The 18,959-nt window shown below is 40.5% G+C and overlaps 1 protein-coding gene across 1 annotated transcript in view; it reads right to left on the reverse strand.

The window, feature by feature from the left end:
- CLSTN2 (calsyntenin 2) overlaps positions 1–18,959 on the reverse strand; it is an 824,440-nt gene that overhangs the window by 454,021 nt on the left and 351,460 nt on the right. The window contains exon 2 of the mRNA XM_075937529.2: positions 15,347–15,469. Within this exon, the coding sequence (XP_075793644.2) occupies positions 15,347–15,469 (123 nt within the window). The remainder of the gene's footprint in view (positions 1–15,346; positions 15,470–18,959) is intronic.

Raw genomic sequence — 18,959 nt, forward strand, 5'->3', positions numbered from 1 at the left:
GTCTGCTGGTCAGACCAGGGAGATGGGGAGCAAAGCCTTGGAGCACGCCTGCAGGGGGACAGCTCAAGCGCACCCGGGCTGTCCCGCTGGGGGCGTGCTCCAAGGCTTTGCTCCCCGTCTCCCTGCAGATCAGGGAGACGGGGAGCAGCTTTTCTCGCCCCGGAGGACGGGGGCGGCGGACCGCGGCACATCTGGGCGTCCTGCCGCTCCCATTCTCCGGGGCGAGAAAAGCCTAACTCGGGGACTGCCTGTACATTCTTGCAAAATTACTGAAAGACCTGCAAGTGTGTGTGTGTGTGTGTGTGTGTGTGTGTGTGTGCGCGCGCGCGCGCACGCATTGTCAAGGTTCACCAGGGACATCTGGCTTTTGATGACTATTTTGTGATTACAGTCACCACAGAGTAGCAATACAAGATAATAAAAATCTGCCTCTGAACTATTGCCAAGGTATTCATTCAACACAAATTTGGACATCTTGCCAACTAAAAGAGCTAGTTGCTCTTAACTGTCCAGATTGCACTTTTCTCTGAATTTCAAATGAGCACAAGACCCTCATTTGAAGTCTCTGCAGCCACATAAAGTAAAGTAATTGACCTTCGGAACTGATATTCATAATTAATACTTGTGGTAAAATCTTTATTTCCATGTATATTCAATATGGGTACTGCAGGAAAACAGAAAAGAATAGTTTGCATAAAAATTGTAAGTTATTTTAAACAGCATTAATCGTGAAAGAATATGGTTTCTCTAAGCCAATTCAAAAAGCAATATACTAACTCAATATTGGACCTATTCTATCCTTCCCCCCTCCCGTTTCTTTGTTGTGTAATAAATAAATAAATAGAATTTAGACTATTTAAAAAAAATAGAAGTTGTTCTATTTACTAATCGTCCATCCCATGATCATTCCCAAATATTCCTGTACTGTTCCCAGTTGTTTTCTGGTATTTCCATGTGACCAACTTATTTTTACAGTTTCCTTTCCAGGTCCTTGTATATCAAGCTATTTGCCTTTTCTGGTGAATCAACTAAATCACCCACACAGCTCAGTTTTCCTCAGTAGCCTAATTAGCAAATTCCAAAATTCACTGATGTAACAACCATCTAAAGGCATTGTTTTATACCGAAGTAGTGCTATTAATTTCTATGGGGGAAACCCTCCAACATGTGGGGAAGATAATATCCAATATAAGGACAATCTGTAATCATCCTTACTTATCCAAATAGCTGCATTGTGTTAAATTCCCGTTTTGACACAGAGATTCTGCTTCTGCCTGAGCTGAGATATTCCACAAAGTAGTAAATAATTATGTCAGGTTTGATCACAAAAGCACCTTCAGTCTGGGACAAGCGAAGTAACCAGAACTGCCTGCACTGTGGGGATAAGGTCATTCAAAAAGGGAGAGGTGAATATAACCCAACAGCCTAATTTTCCATGGCTCTGTACCTCGTACCTATAAAATCCATAAAATGAGCACACAGTGAGTATAACCAGTATATGATACCAGTATATCAAATGGTAGCCAGTGTTCCCTCCAAGTTGTGCTGCAGCACAGATTCACAGCTGATTAATCAGCTCCACCTTGTCAGAAGCTCAAGGCTCTGTGCAGGGAGCTCACTGACTGGGTGGGGCTGATTAATCACCTGTGAAGCTGTGAGGGAACACTGTATACCCACTTGTGCATTCACTAGGCAGTGAAATGCAAAGATGCCAGGTAACAGAAAATCGGAACCCAATATATTAGGGGGAGAAAGGAATCTGAACTTCCCCTTTCTTCCAAGATATTGAGCGGGTTTGTGTCCTTCACTGTATCTGAAAGATTGGGTTCCCCCTCAAACAGTGAAAACAAGGAACCTGCCATGAAGACTAAAATCAAGCTTCATCAAACGAAAAAGGAAAAGAACATACACACACAGCAAACAGCAATTCAGTGTTGTAAATTCCTGTTTTCTCTTCTCTTTTACCTCTACTTTTCTCAATGGTATGAGCTTCAGAGTCAGACCTACTGCTGTAATACTCCACTCCCAGATATACCCTTGTAACCTCTTTTCTTCCCCGTACCTTAATGACATAAATAACATGCACATCAGTACAACATCTTTCCTTGCAAATTGTGCAATGAACAAAAAAAACTGGTGGAAATTCTGAACTTTTTTCCCCAAAGAGTTATGCTGTTTTCCCTAAAATCAATAAATTTGCCTTCTCAGAGTAAATCCACAATGACCATGAACCATCACAGCCTTAAATCAATGGTGATGTTACCTATGCCTCTGTGGTATATTTCTAACAAGAAAGCCACAGCATGTCTGTTTCCTTGTATTTGTGACTGAACGCCAAGATCCCAGTCACAGTTATTTCTTGAATTGTAAAACAAAAATCAGCATAATTGAAAGATTAAGGAAGCTTCTGACATCCCTCTGCCAAACCCTCAGTATTTAGATAATCTTAACAATACAATATAATCAGAATGATGAGTGAGATGCAGGCCCCTTTCATAATCAATGGGAATATCTCTTATTTATTCAAACTACAACCCACTCAAATTTTGCAGCGCTGGAATAAAATGAGCCAAGTATTCCTACTAATTATCATTTTTATTTTTGGCTCTCTCTGCTTATAGAATCAGTATCAGAAACTTTGTACAAAGAGTACCTTCCAATAGGCCACACCCTCTCTTAATCACTTTAAAATGCCTCCTTGCTGTCCAGAGTAATTTTGTTGGTCAAGTACACCTCAATTAGGTATGTTATTTTCAAGTAAAAATTCAGATTCTACTCATAATGAGAACATTATTTTTCAAACATGATATCCTAATTGGCTAGTCCTGTTGTGTCATTTTTTAACCTATCTCCTTTCAAAAGGACATAACATGCACAATGTGTGGAAATTACTTCAATTCCATTATCCCAGAGTTTAACATACTTGATTCAGGATTTAAAATCTTTTAAAATTGCCTAATTGCAAACTGCCCCTAAATATGTTTTGTGTGTTACTGCACAAGGTTTGTGTTATCTGAAAATATCCATTTGTTGATGGTTTTATCTTTATTTTCTTTAAAAAATTCTATAAATACTTATGTACTCAGAACAAATAGTTATGATCCAAAACTGACCTTCAAAAGTCTGCAGCTTAAGTGTTCACTCATTTAGCAGAAATAGCATATTACTGGACTGATTCCCAGCTAGTCAAAATCAAATTCACCTTCACTCTCAATAAGCACTAAAGGGAACGTGAATAACAAAGGTAATATCAAATCTCTACAAAAATGAAAACACAGTGAAATTAATAATGTAAACCTTATTCTGAATGAAGAAGCATAGAACCTTAAAGAAAAAAAAATCAACAGGTAAATGACTCCTAATTCTTTTAGGTTCATATCCCCATCTCCTGTCAATATTGGTTGTACAAATGCATGATTGTTACAGGATTCTTCTGTTTTAATTACTATAATACTCCATTGCTGATTCCTAGCATTCCATTTACCTTTGTTGAAGAAATTTAGATTTTTGAGCAAATTCGGTAACTTCCATATGGCAAGGACTTCCCATTTTCAACATAATGCAGAATCCTGAGCCACAAATGAGGCATCATAGCAATTCCTAAGTGTGTTGCCAACAGAAATGTATGGCTATTGTCCATGTCTGGGTCAATTCCCATCTTATTGTCCCATGGCTTCCGAAAAACTCTCAAAGTTTGCCCAGAGAATCTATGTTGACAAGACCACCATTTCCATAGGTCACAGGAGAAAACACATTGTAAATTAGACTCCCAAATCCTGTTTCTGTCTTAGTTTGTGGCTTACTACTTGCAAGCACTATTCTAGATTAGTTTCCCATTAAAAAAACATTTTTTAAAAAAACACTAAATGAAATAGAACCATTTCAGCTACAGTTCTGTCACATAGTAACACTGTTTTTAAAACTGTAAAAGAATAATATAGATGCAGTAGATACCTGAAACAATATTTTACAAGACTTATTTTTAAGGTAATTCTTGTACAACTCACCGAGTATTTTAACTAATTATGCACACAGCAGAGCCTCACACATTAATTTACTGATTTCTTTTTTCTTAGATACTGAAAGCGCATGCACATTATAATCCTATTCGTTGCACTGAATTATATAAGCAATTTTAGTAGAATTTTCTATATGGGCATGATTATTACAGATTAAATTAAAGGGACACACTGTCACACAGTTTAGACCCAACATTTGGGTTCTGCTAAAACAAGTTTTTATGAAACATAATATTAAAACATGATATGGTACGTTATATTTTAAATGTAAAAGGTTTTTGGGGGTCATGTTTAATTCCATCATTTTTTGCAAATCTAAAACTGAAGCATTAGGTTAGTGCACAACAACCAGAAAGTGACTAACTTGGATGTAAAAAAATACATATTAGTACTTTCAAATCATCTGCGCTATTACCAACAACATCAAGCCATTTGTGTCTTCATAAATACAATTTCTAACATGCTATTTTTCCTTTGAGTGAAAGTTAATGGACAAGGCTGATTGTATAACATCCAAAAAGTTCCTTTATATGGCAGACTAGAGCCTTTAAATCAATCATCAGCCTACTAATGTCCTTTTTTCTTCAAATAATATGGCATTTTTAGCTAAAATAAACGGTATTCAACCATTGTCATTGCTTAGTGTTACCTTTTAGATACAAGAAGCATAGCGCACTTAATTTCACAGCACAGGACCTAAACTCGTTCATGACCACTCAAGTCCTACACTAGACACAGTCCACTGGGCAACAACGTAAATGTTTATGAGAACAATCTGAGTGGTTGAGCCTTTCAAACTTAAAGCAAAGTCATTTAAAAACCTATTTTTGACTACTGCCATAGCAACTAAAAGATAGTTATACTCAGCAGGAAAGGAGAGACTTGTCTGAGTTTCATGAACTAGCCAACAGAGGTCACTATAAGAGAAATATTGCTGGATTGCTTTCTAGCTCAAGCCTAAGCATCTCCTGTCATGCCTAACCTCTTAGTGCATAGAAAACAGCAGCCTTAAGGTCATTTCTAATCCTGTATTTTCTGTAGCTGATTGCATTACTGCCAAATCTTCAGGGCACTTCTTTTCTCTGTGGGCTATATTCTCTGTCCAGAACATCGTTTGGGGTTTTTAAGGGCTATACTAAACCAATTATGCTGAATGAAAAACTTGTAAAATAAAAGCTATTCAAGTGATTTTTTACAAACACCTTCAAGACTTCATGACTTAATTTGAAGTTCAAACTTTTGGTCATGCTTTACTATAAAGGTAAAATATTTTAAAACTAATATATTCTGAGCACCATAAACCTGAGTGAATTCTTTCTGCTTTACTGCCAGAGAAAGGTAAAAAGAGATTATTCAGAGTCTCTATTTGAAGAATAATATTCTGTTACATAAAAAAAAGGTCCTGTTGCTAGTGAGCTCTGTTTGCCATTTGAGAAAAAAACGGTTACTTACCTTTGTAATTGTTGTGGTTCGAGATGTGTTGCTCATGACCATTCCATGTAGGTGTGCGCGTACCTCATGCACACATCATTAGAAGTTTTTTCCCTTGGCAGTACCCATTGGGCTAATATATACCCCTGCTAGCCCTCTACCCCCTTGGTTCCTTCTTACAGGACTATTCTGAAGAAGGGGAGGAGGGTGTGAATTAGAATGGAATGAGCAACATATCTTGAAGAACAACAGTTATGAAGGTAAGTAACCATTTTTTCTTCTTCGAGCGATTGCTCATGTTCATTCTATGTAGGTGACTCCAAAGCAGAAATCGTAGGTAGCGGGGTTGGAGTTCTAACCTTCCTCAGAGAGGAGGATAGCCCTATCCAGAGCTGCATCCTCCCTAGCCCGGTGAGTCAGTCTGTAATGGATGGCAAAGTTGTGGCCTGACAGAAGTCCAGTATAGGCAGTATAGGCAGTATAGGCCATGAAGGCTGCAGAGGAGGCCTGTTTCCTACTAGAGTGGTCTTTAATGGAAGGGGCTGGCTCCCTGGCCAGACCATAGCACTCCTTGATACAGCACATCATCCATGAGGTGATCTTCTGCTCGGAGATTGGCTGTCCCTTCAGCCATTCCACGATTGCCACAAACACCTGTGAGGACTTACGGAAGGGCTTTGTTCTTTCCAAATAAAAGGCTAAAGCTCTTTTAGCATCCAGGTTGTGTAGAGCCTGATCCTTAGCAGAAGCGTGGGACCTGGGGTAAAAAACTGGGAGGAAAATGTCCTGAGAAACATGGAAATGAGACAACACCTTCAGAAGGAAGGCGGGATGGGGTCATAATCTAACCTTATCCTTGAAGAAAACTGTATAAGGGGGGGGTCCAAGGTGAGAGCCCTCACTTTGGACATGTGTCTGGCCAATGTGATAGCCACCAAGACACCTTCCAGGAAAGGTGCAGCAGCAAACATGTCACCAGAAGTGCACAGGGAGGACCTGTGAGCTTGGACAAGACCAGGCTGAGGTCCCATGGAGGGACAGGCTGATGGACATGCAGATAAAGCCTGCCCAGCTCCTTTGAAAACCTGTGTACCATGGGGTCCACAAAAAGTGTCTTGCCCCATGAGAGCAGGTGGAAAGTGAAGAAAGCCACTAGGTCAGTGGCATGCCCCCCCAAACTCCTCCCCCACAGACCCTCCCATGAAAAAAAATTGCTGCTCCTGATGGAACTGGGACAGAACCTGGAACTGCTCAGATCAGCCGCTTTCACAGCCGGGCTGCTGTGAGCTGCATGCATGCTCATGGCCCGCACCGTTCTGATCAAGGCCCCCAGCGCACTGCATCATATCCTTCATGTGCAAGCCGGGTCTCACACAGTATCCCAGCCTGTATGTGCAAGCAGCTGGCTGCTGAGTGCAGGTAGCGGCAACGGCGAGGGCTCCGGGTGTAGCAGCGGCACCAGCGGTGGCTCTGGGACCTGGGCATAAGGTTAGTGGGGGTGGGGAAATGGGCTAGAGCAGGGGGAGATGCCTGACTCCGGAGAAGGGGAGGGAAGGGGAAAGGAGGGGGATCGAGTGTGGGGGAGGTGCACATGGCGTCCCGGATGCACAGGCCAACCCCAGACCAGAGTGGCATTGGGGCCTCTGGGGCAGCCCCAGACTGTGTCAACAGTGGTGGCAGGCCCAAACCACATGGACCCTAGTAGGGGGGCCTCCCTCCGGACCTCCTTCCAGGGCATCCAGAACAGCATGGCTGTGGCCATTGTTGCAAGGAGGCACGAAGCTAGGTAAGGGCTCCCTTCATGCCCAGACCTCGCACACCTCTATCTTCTCACTTCCCCCCCAAGATCCAGCATCCCCAGCTTGCTCTGACACCCCCCCTTGTTCCTGCACCCTACTTTCTGGCCAGACACCCCACCCTGCTCCTTAATCCATGTTATTCCGCACCCTCTCTCCTGGCCATGGACTGCACCATGGTCCTGCTCCCTCCATCTGGCCAGACACCCTATTCCCAGCCTGCTCCTGAACCCTTCCTCCCTCCCAGATCCTGCACCCTATACCTACTCTACTTGCTGGCAGCCCTGTCTCATACACTATACCCCTCATTTTTGCAGCTACGCCAGAACCTAAGGAGGTCCATAAAATCCATTCACTCTGGAACCCCAGAAAAATAAATCTGGTCTACGGGAATCCTTGAACCTCATTCCCCCAATTCCCTTCATCTCGTGAGGAGGGGGCACCAGAGGAGTGAGGTGTCTCAGTTGGGGCCACAGTGGCAGTTTTCAGAGGAGTTTTTTTTCTTTTTACTTGTGTGGTTCCCAATTGATTTTTCTGTGGGTCAGTGACCCCCAACCAAAAAAGGGTTCCCCACCCTGCCATAAATATAGAAAACACTGACACCTTTTGTTTTGCATTAGGAAAGCAGGATAATGGACTTGCTGAAAGTAGGGCAGTGCAGTGGGATCCAGAGTGGCATAGGGTATGTCTACACTACCCCGCTAGTTCGAACTAGCGGGGTAATGTAGGCATACCGCACTTGCAAATGAAGCCTCGTGGAACGAGGTGTACCGATAGTTCGGAATAGGAAGCCCCTAATAGGAAGCCGCGCTGCACGGGGTTCGAACCTGCGAGGTTTTAAAAATGGCGGCTCCCCGCTTATGCAAATGAAGCCCGGGAAATTCAAATCCCGGGCTTCATTTGCAAGTGCGGTATGCCTACATTACCCCGCTGGTTCGAACTAGGAGGGTAGTGTAGACATACCCTTAGGGGATAGGGTATTCACCTGGGGAGTAAAGGAGGGTGGGCTCAAGTCCCCCCACCCACCCTGGGAGTAACCAGATAGGTAACAGACCCCCAAGGGATGGAGCTGGCTCCCACATTATGAAGGTAGGATAAGGGCCCCACTGAAGATAGGGAGGTAGAGTGGGATCTCCAGTGAACTCAGGGATTCACCTGGGGACCTGGCTTCTGCACTAGGAAAGCAGGATGAAGGACCCTATGAAGGTGGAGTGGGTTCTGGAGTGGCCTAGGGGATTCAGCATTTGCCTGAGGAGCACAGGATTGGGGGCTTGAGTCCACCCCACCCACCCTGGGAGCAGCCAGACAGCTGCCTCTGGGATGGAGCAGCAGAGTCATAGCAGCCTTACTCTTGCCCTGGCACTTCACCACAGCTGGCATGTACAGCAGTGGCTCCATGTGCTGCCCCTCATCTACAGACCCTGACCCCACAGCTTCTAGTGGCCACAGTCCCTCATCTACAGACCCTGACCCCACAGCTTCTAGTGGCCACAGTCCCTCATCTACAGACCCTGACCCCACAGCTTCTAGTGGCCACAGTTCTCCATTATTGATAATGGGAGCTGCAGGAGTGATGTCTGCAGGCAAGACTTTCTCAGGGGCCAACCACTTCCAGGAGCACAATTACCACAGGGATAATGACTTCAGACATGACAGGTTCAGGTTCAGCATTTTAGAACTCACTACTCAAAGAATGAAATTTAAGCATAGGAGAGAAATGAAAGTTTTGAAATGCACAGAAAAGTCAAAAACCCAAAACAACCCACTTTGCAAACACTAAAAGTAGTAACAATTCCCCATATATGTGTTTGGTCAGGAGATGAGAGGGAAGGACAGTGTGTTTGTGAGAATGACAGAGACACACACAATGTGTGAGTTCCCTCCATCCCATTCTCTTTGTGTGGAGATAGGGTATAGAAGTGGGAGGATGGGGAACACCCTGACATCAGTGCCCCCTCTTCTTCCTTCCCTACTCTGCACAGCAAGCAGGAGGCTCCCAATGGGCAACTCTGAGGCAGAGGGCAGGAGCAGCATGACAGTGGATGGAGGGGCAACTAAAGTGCCAGCCCTTGATAGCTTCCTGGCCAAACCAGTCAGGATCACCTGTCAGAGCTCCAAGATGTACCAGTAGATCCCAATCTACTGGTTGGTGACCAAAGTTAAAACGCTTAATCTGTTTCATAAGTTAAATAATACCATTCTCCCTAGCTGCAGCTGGTTCAGAAAATAAGGTCACTGTACCCAGCTGCTCTTGCCTCCCCTCCCTCCTCATTCTGTGAATAAGTTAAATCTCAATATGCCACTTCTGAAAGGTTGCTGACTGCTGCACTAAAAGGTAAGATCTGCATCTTAATTTATTTATTGATGAAACTACTATAAGTAGGACTTTAAAAAGTATCACCAGCACTCGGACCCATACACGGAGGTGAATAAGTCATATCTTCGCACTGCACCTCTGAAAGGTTGCTGACCCTTGCCCTAGCGCATTCCCTGGGAGCTGTGAGAGCCCTTTGAGCTGCTTCTATTTAAAGGGTTCATGCTTGCTGGGCAGTTGCATTGCCTGGCAGGCACCTGGCAGATGCAAGCCCTTTAAACAGAAGCCAATCACTTGAAAACGGACCACTGCCACTGGGAACACTACACTTTTTTGAAGATAGTTTTGGAGTATCCAACAGAAAAATGGGTTTTTATGTTCGATATCTGGCTCAAGAGGACTGAAGATAGCTGAGTTGGTAAGGGAACACTTGGGAATAACAATTCTCCTATTAACTGTGAAAATGTTAATGACTGGCAAAAATCATTGAGGATGAAAGCGTAGGTGGATTATCTAACTGCCACATATTTTTATTTCACTGTCTAGCTTTTCTTAGTAGTGGTCCAGGTAACATGGTAAAATCAGTCAGAAACATGTCATTATAATCTTTTTTTTAACGTAAAATTGTAAACAAAGAAAAAATAACCAAGTGGGAGGATAAGGGAGACAATATCCTATGGCAGTTCAAGCCCTCATATAGATACAAAGATGGTGTGACAACATTACCACAATGCATGGTGTGGAGGGAAAGAAATCACACCAGGTGGTAACCAAAGATCCACAACATGACTGGTTACTGCAGAAGTTAATTTTCAAGAGCTTGAATGTGTCTCAGACACACACAGTTGTTCTAGAGGCTTGCAGGCATAGGTATGTTAAGAGTTTGCTCTAGCTATCTAGCTATTCATATATAGAGACAGGTCCTTACAGGCCACCATTTAAATGTCAACACTTCTCAGCAGACAGCTATAGTAGTAAACTGTGGTATTTCATACACTAACGTGTGGTTACTGTAGTATTTCATACACCAGCCAAAAGCCATGCCCACCCTACCCCATCCCCCCCACACAAACACACACACACACACACACACACACACACTAGGGGCTGTGCCATAGCCTGACACTGCACTTGCACTGAAAACTTCTGTCTCAGCTGAGCGTGACATAATTACATCCACTAACCATGACTGGACTCACTTTAGCCTCCAAAGCTGCTCTCACCGAGGCCATAACATGAGATCATAAAAGTTGCTCTAACATACACTGATAGTGTTGGTTTCCCAAAGGAGCACTCTTTACTGAAAACCGACAGAGCAAATCTGTGCTCACCCCATCTTACCATGTCTCCCCACTGTTGGGGGGCATCAGAACTAAGGGACTGGCATAGGAGCTGGCTTCACAAACCGGATGTAAACTCAGAGCTCCTCCCTCCCAACTCCCGAAAAATCTCAGGTGGGGAATGCAAAGATTCAAGAAAAGAGTGAGAATAGGGTCTATTTATACACAGGGACAAAACTGAAAATTGTAGAAATCGAAAGTGGGAAAATTCCAAAGTTAAAAGGACTTTGCTTCCTAAACCATTTTGATGGGATAAGTATGAAACTCTCTTAGGAAACTGCATATACTTAAAAGCAAAAAAGTGAATAGTGAGGGATACCATAACACTTACTAACAGGCAGCTAAACTATTGTCTCTTAGATACATTTACTAGTTTGTTAAAACAAAATGTTTGAGAGAGGAGGTGGTTTGATTGGTAAGTATAAAAGTAACTAGAGATGTATGCCGTAATTCTGAAAAGCAAAAAAGATGTACTAGTAACTAAGATCCATACATGTACATTATATATACACATATATTAATATATAAATACATAGCTGCACACAATCTTTTCAAAGAATAAATGCTTAGCTCTTACAAGCTATTTGAATACAATCTTTCTCATAGTTCATTCTAGTAAGTATAACAGCTATGGCCCCAGCTATGGCACTGCTTCAAGTATACCTAAGAGCAACAGAGAGCCAATATTCTGAATATAGATGCTTCCTTGAACCTAACTATATTACCTAAGAATTTTTGAAGAAAAGACTCCAGAAAAACAACAAACTCTACAACTGAACTGTAGCAATAAAGATACAGGAATGGAATATAGGATCTCAAAAAGAGAAAACAGAAGGTATATTTACAAATGGGAAATTCCATACCTAACATCTTTTTAAAAAGCTATACATATAATTTAACTGGACTTTGGAAAATCTTTTGATAAACCCACATAAATACAATAAATCTATAAAGGTAATTGGGAGAAATGAGATCAGCTATTTAGGTGGATACAAGGACTGATTTGTGAATGGCAACAGTTTGCTGGTAAATGAGCAGTGGACTGCCACAAGGATCAATAACAGGATAGATTTGACTCATTTATTTATATCATTGGAAGAATTAGACATATATTGCACTCAAATCATGGCATACCACTAAATCAATAAAAAAGGAGGAAGGTGATGCAACTGAAAATAAATATGAGGCATGGCAATTGTAGGTAAGTAACTTCTGCAAAGAACTGTTGAAAAAGGCAGGTGCAAAAACAATTATACAAAATAAGAATTTAGTATTAACATGTGTACATTTCAAAATATTGGCTAGAAGAGAACAGAGATAATTGTGGATAATACTCTACAAACTTTGGTACAATGATCAGTAGTGTTTCATTACAGTCTACTTTCAAGTTGCAACTTTTAAAAACGCACTAGATTTTTGTACAAAATGCAAATTATAAAATAAAATTCAAGATCACACAATGTCACATTCCCCATTCATCTTTCTCTCATCACAGTCACAGACCATTACACACAGAACCAGTGAAACTGAATTCAAAAAATACATAAAATTACTTATTTGGGTTCGATTTTCGCTTGTTGTTTTGTTAATACTTTGGCATTGATGACAAAGTGAGTGCTAAGCAACCAATCTTAGTCAATCTTCTAGGGAATTAAGGATTTTATTCTTTTAAAATAAAATAAAATTTAAGTGTACAGCTCAATAATGAATGTAGAGATTTGGATAAACTAGAAAGTATACCTGTCACAAGGCTATTTGAATTAGTGCCAAATATTATAAATATTAACTGGGCATGAACTTTAAAGTGAAACCAGCAAGGTAATGCCCCAAAACCTGCATATTGTTTTGCTCATGTTCACCTCAAATCAAATATACTTTATGCAAGAGATAAAAAATGAAACAAGACATAAATTAAATTAATTAATACATTAAATATTTCTAAACCAGGATTCATGAGAAACTATCAAAACAAATAAATCTATGTGATGGAGAAAGATTTTAAATCCAATCTTTGAGAAAACTATCATAAAGGACAAGGGAAAAATATTACAACCTCCCTTTAAAAACCACATGAAACATAAGCATTAAGGAATTAAACTAAAGATCAGTCAGTAAGGAGTTAATAATAAATGGGAACAGTAACTAATATTTCTACTTTGTTTCAAAGAGGAATTAGCAAGTGAAAAAACATAAAGCTGGGTGAAATGCCAAGAGAAAAAATCAGAACCAACTTAAGGAATATCTTGGGTTCTTTCCATTCTAAAACATCTTTTATCCCTAAACAACTGTACAAGTAGATCGTGAAAGATATGTTTTATCAATGAATGCAACTGCATATTGGAGTGTACTGTCACTTTTAATATATGCCTGGAAGAATTAATTGCATTCACCTGTGAAAAGATATCTAATTTTGCATAGGAAGGTACAGCCAAGCAAAATGAGTGATGCTCAAATACATCACACAGAAGTAACTGTTAATCATCTAGGCTACGTCTACACTGGCATGATTTTCCGAAAATGCTTTTAACGGAAAAGTTTTCCGTTAAAAGCATTTTCGGAAAAGCACATCTAGATTGGCAGGATGCTTTTCTGCAAAAGCACTTTTTGCAGAAAAGCGTCTGTGGCCAATCTAGACGCGCTTTTCCGCAAAAAAGCCCCGATCGCCATTTTCGCAATCGGAGCTTTTTTGTGGAAAACAGAACTGTGCTGTCTACACTGGCCCTTTTGCACAAAAGTCTTTTGGAAAAAGACTTTTGCCCAAACGGGAGCAGCATAGTATTTCCGGAAAAGCACTGACGATCTTACATGAGATCGTCAGTGCTTTTCCAGAAATTCAAGTGGCCAGTGTAGACAACTGGCAAGTTTTTCTGCAAAAGCAGATGATTTTGTGGAAAAACTTGCCAGTCTAGACACAGCCCTAGAGTATATTTTTCTGGATTTTAAGGGGTCATTGATAAATACTTAAAAATATGAGATGCCTGTTTAGAACAAAACATTCTTGTGATCAAAAAATTGGTACTTCAATCATAGGCAATTAGTCCTAAAAGCATCTTTATGAGACCAATTGCCTGAGTCTTATTATAGTATCTCCCTCTCAAGGAGAGGCAGCCTCAAAAAGAACATGTAAAGAACCTAGCCAGTTTCCTAATTCTGCAAAGCGATCCATGTTAGTATAAGAGTCCATCACACAAATCACTTTGCAAGCACTGGTTCTCAATCAGTGGCCCAAGGATCGCATGTTGGCAGTCTGTGGAGGTCTGGCTGGACAGGTGGTACTGGTTCTAATATGATGTATCAACTGAAAATGATAACAGCTGAGATGGATTACATTTTTATACTTCTGTTCCTGTCATTGCCAACTGCTATTTGGCTGTATAAGGGGACAAGAGGTAATATGTGCAATTGTGGATGAGAGGGGTGCTAGTCCATAATACACTCCTTCCATTAAAATGGGGTTCACACTATGAAAGTATTTGAGAATTCTCATTTTGCAGAAGCAGAGCAGAAAGTGACATAATAGAACAATCTCGGGGGAGGGGGAGATAGTTTATTATGACTACGTCTGTCATATCAGAGATCAAGGATTCAGAGTTACTGTATAAGTAAAGATGGACCGGTTACTTCAGGATAAAGCTTGCTCAAGTGCACCGAGGCTGAAACACTGGAAAAGAGCTCAATCTCATATTTAGTGCATGCATTTTCAATGAGCACATCATTTCATGGCCTCTATACCATCATTATTTCTTATTATTCTTCCATCTTTTCTGCAAGTTTTTTATTGTTTAAATGCAACCACCACTTTAGCTCTTTTACACTTCAAAGAGCTTATCTGTTATTTTTCTGCTCAAGTAGCTCATAATGTGGCAGACTAAGTGTACAGGGAAAAAGACTTTATATGGGAAAACCCTCAATATCACAGACATCTATCATAAAGCAATCTTATCAGAAATCTCCATTACATTTCCTCTCTTGGTGCTGACTTTTATGAAATACTAGCATCAGTGCATAGTATGCAAGTATCTCTGAAGACTACTTACATAGTTTCTTTACAGCTAGCTTTTAACTACCCACTAGTAAAATAGCTTAGGTTATAGAGGATTAGTTTAGGCAAACAGAATGACAATTAATATTGTGTTTCCTTGCATATTCTCCATGTTTTCATTTTTTTAAAATAAATGTAGCCAGCATAAGCTTGCTATAGTGCACCATGTATAATCAATCTCTCCTGCCTCCACAACAAATCAGACATAATAATTCTGGAACATATTGCATTTTAAGGTCTGTGGGGCCAATATCCAAATACGATACACCAACAATAGAAACTTTAATGGTTCTAGTATCACTTCTTAGATGATACTAGTTGCACACAAATTGCTTACAGCTGTTCTCTAGTAGGTTATCGTTAATTCAGTAAACACAAATTACATTGTTAGTGTATTTTCCTACCTGCAAAGGGTACAGGAGCATCCTTATCCAAAGCAACAAGAGGAGGATCCAAAATAACAGTATCGTTGTTTTCAGTAACGACTCCATGATAGGAAGTTTCTATCCATGGCTTGTGTTTGTTCACTATAAAACAAAATAAATGCCATATTTATTTTATGCAATTTTATGCCAACAACCTACTCATTTTTTCAAAAGGAAACAGTACTGTAATACGTCACACATTATAATATTATTACTGTTAATTTAGATGAATTGGCTAATCAAATAGTCAATGCAATTTGCATCAACTAGTTGATTAGTTGATAAAGCTACCTCTGCCTTTGAAGTGTAGCAACAGACCCAGGGTTGTTGCTACACTTCAAAGGTGAAAGCACTGTGGGGAGCACAGGGCCAGCGGGGGACTCAAGGGGTGTGTCTAAACTACATGGCACCATTGATGGAGCCACGTAGATTAGGCTGATTGGCAGAGGGAAATGAAGCCATGATTTAAATAATTGCGGCTTCATTTAAATTTAAATGGTTGCTGCGCTCTGCCGACCAGCTGATGATCCCTGGTGAAATGAGGTTTACCTGCGCTGGTCGACAAAGGCTTCCTTGTCGACAGTGGCGCGTCCAGACTGCCCCGATCTGCCGACAAACAGCTGATCATCAGCTGGTCGGCAGAGCATGGCAGCCATTTAAATTTAAATGAAGCCGCGATTATTTAAATCACGGCTTCATTTCCCTCTGCCGATCAGCCTAATCTACATGGCTCCATCGACGGAGCCATGTAGCTTAGACACACCGAAGCAGTCCTCCATTGGCCCTGTGCTCCCTACAGTGTTTCAAAGTGGTCGCTGCATGGAGCCTGGGGTCAGTGAAGAATCCCGAGCTGATCCCAGGCTACACATGGTGCTGCCACTTTGAAATGTCTTGTGCAGCCCAGGCCAGTTCCATGTGATGCTGCCACTTTGAAATGGAGCATACAGCCCAGGAAAGCTGGGAGTTCCCAGCTGAGCCCGGGCTCCACGCAGCACTGCCACTTAAAAGCACCCTCTTCTTTCCCTTCTGCCCCCTGTTGCTGAGTCTTTCTGATAGAGGCAGCAAGGGGACGGGAGCAACTAATTGACTAGTGTGTTGGCTATCTGATAAGCATTTGGATATCTGATAAGCATAGTCGTTCACATCCCTAAAGGTGTGTACTGAAGCCATAATATCTTTGTTAAAGTGTGTCTGAATTTCCATAAAATAAATCTCTTTCAGCTCCTGTAGCCATAATCTCTGGCACATATTCTTGATGGGAGTATTTAACAAACTGCCCCAGAATCAGTTGCATTACTGAGGTGATTGGTAATCTATGGCATTCTACTTTTCCTCTTGTATCTGCCAGTATTGACAATGGTCAATGGATGACTTTGGTCTTTTTGCCCACCTCTCCCAAAACAAAGTGTTTTGTACTTCATATAACTTCTCTATCATCCTGACTTCCATCAGGAACAATTAGTACAACTTAACCCAAGAGCCGGTATTGAGTAGGTGGAGAGAGAGGAGAAGCCAAGAGACAAAATAAAAACAGTACAGTACTTCAAAATTATCTCAAGGCAGTTTAAAAGGGTACAGCTTTTAAAAAGAGCTCTAAGAGCTTCCGATAATATGCCTTTTATTATTCTAGCTACTAGCTTTTTCTCTTTTCTAGGCAAAGATGTCTCATCATCTTTGCCTAGAAAAGTGAATATATACTCCAATACACCTTCATAATACGTGGCATTTAAAGAATGTCATTTTTCTAAATTTGTGATCAGTGAATAGATTTATTCTCCAGTATGGAAAAATCAGTTTCAGGATACCGGAATAATATTAGCCCAAAAGTAATGTACACATTTCAGACACCTCTGGGAGTGTGTCATTCATATATAACATTTTAAGATAAATAGGTGTTTGGGGGGAGGGGGGAGGTGGAACAATGAACAGATTTTCATTTCAAGCCTTGAGAAATGTATATATTTAATTATAACATTTTCTTCTCTTCCCGTTGCCTTTATCTTCCAAGCACACATTTCCCCATCTTCATTCCATGCTACGTTTTCTTTTACTTTAATAATATTTGTATATTTTAAACAAAACTCTCTAAAATAAGTCATCCGCCTACAATTCCCTCTCAGGGATTACAGCATGTGTTCTAAATCATGATTTATTACATGTACTTTAAACAACAATTCTTTTTATCCTCTAGTTTCCCTGTCTCTCATTTTCTAGACTGGATTCTTCTGACCAATGTTTGATACATAATGTTAGTTTAGATTACAAACAAACGAAGATTTTTTTCCAATATATGTCTGACCCAATTTGCAGATTTACTACAATATATACAGTTCTGCAACAGCAAAAAGCACAGGGCTTTCAAAGTCTTCCTATTTGTGTGATTTTTTTATTATTAAATTAAATTCTATTAAAAAGTCTTACAAGCTGAAACAGCGGAAGAATCCAATATGGTGCAGGAATAATATGTAATCTTAATTAATGCTACTAGTTAATTTCCAAGAAAAACATATGCCTGAAAGAGTCTGCTAGTATTACAAGATAAAAAATCAATCCACCAAATAAAAAATTAGCATGATATACTATTCAACAGCTAATTTTAGTAAGTGTTCATGTGTTATGAGATTGGGAACCTTTATTTATAAAATAGCTTGAACCAACTTTTCTAGTTCATTCATGTCATATCTGTAATGTGTTTTTGTACTCATTCTGAAATATTTACTGATCAAGTTAATTACAGCATCATGGGGGGAAATGGAAAGTAAACAAGCAAGAAACACTTTCAAAAACACAGCTGCCATGTCTTATCTCCCTTTGAGTTAACTTTATAGTGTGTTTTCAAGTTGGAATCTGCAAATTTAAAGCTTAGTGTACATTATAATACTGCATGCACAGTCTATTTTTATGTATCTACTCTAACAAGAAATTAAGTTACATTTTCCTCCAGCCTTGCACTGTGTAGCTAACCCTATTAATCAAGGATATTATAAACTATACAGGAATATGAATGGGTGATTGGTCAAGTAGATAATATCTTGGTGGTATTAAGTATTCTCTTGGTAGAGCCGTACTGAAGAACATTTGAGACACAGTTTTGAGGTTATGTGCCTGTGACTGGTATCTTTGTGAAACACACATGGAAGGTACTTCCTCTAAAATGAAATTATACTCCTAATAAGATTTAGAAAGAGGGTTTTTAATAGAGGCTACCCAAAGCACACATTTGAGGTCACTGACTATCATTTTTCAAATAACTACAATAAGGAGTCAAAACTCCAGCAGTGCATTATTCCAAAGACAGCAGTAAAATTTGAAGAAAAGCCATTTTCTTGTTGTACTCCATCCAGGACTTCAGATGTTTGAGAAGAAGGAAATTCTCTACATAACAAAAGAGCACAAATCACCTACTGGCACCGTGGTTATGTACCTATTATCATAGGAAATACTAGAAGGAGCTGTAAAGAATAATGCAAGTCAGGAGGAGCTACAAATAGAGAGCAAACTCCAGAAGATCCCCCTGCAAACTCCTGTATCAGAGGCAGAAGTGTGGGGTGCTAGGTAGAGCTGGTCTACGAGGTCCAGTTTAAAAACCAGC

The sequence above is a fragment of the Pelodiscus sinensis genome, chromosome 10 (assembly GCF_052426305.1).
Source record: "Pelodiscus sinensis isolate ZL-2025 chromosome 10, ASM5242630v1, whole genome shotgun sequence".
NCBI lineage: Eukaryota > Metazoa > Chordata > Testudines > Trionychidae > Pelodiscus > Pelodiscus sinensis.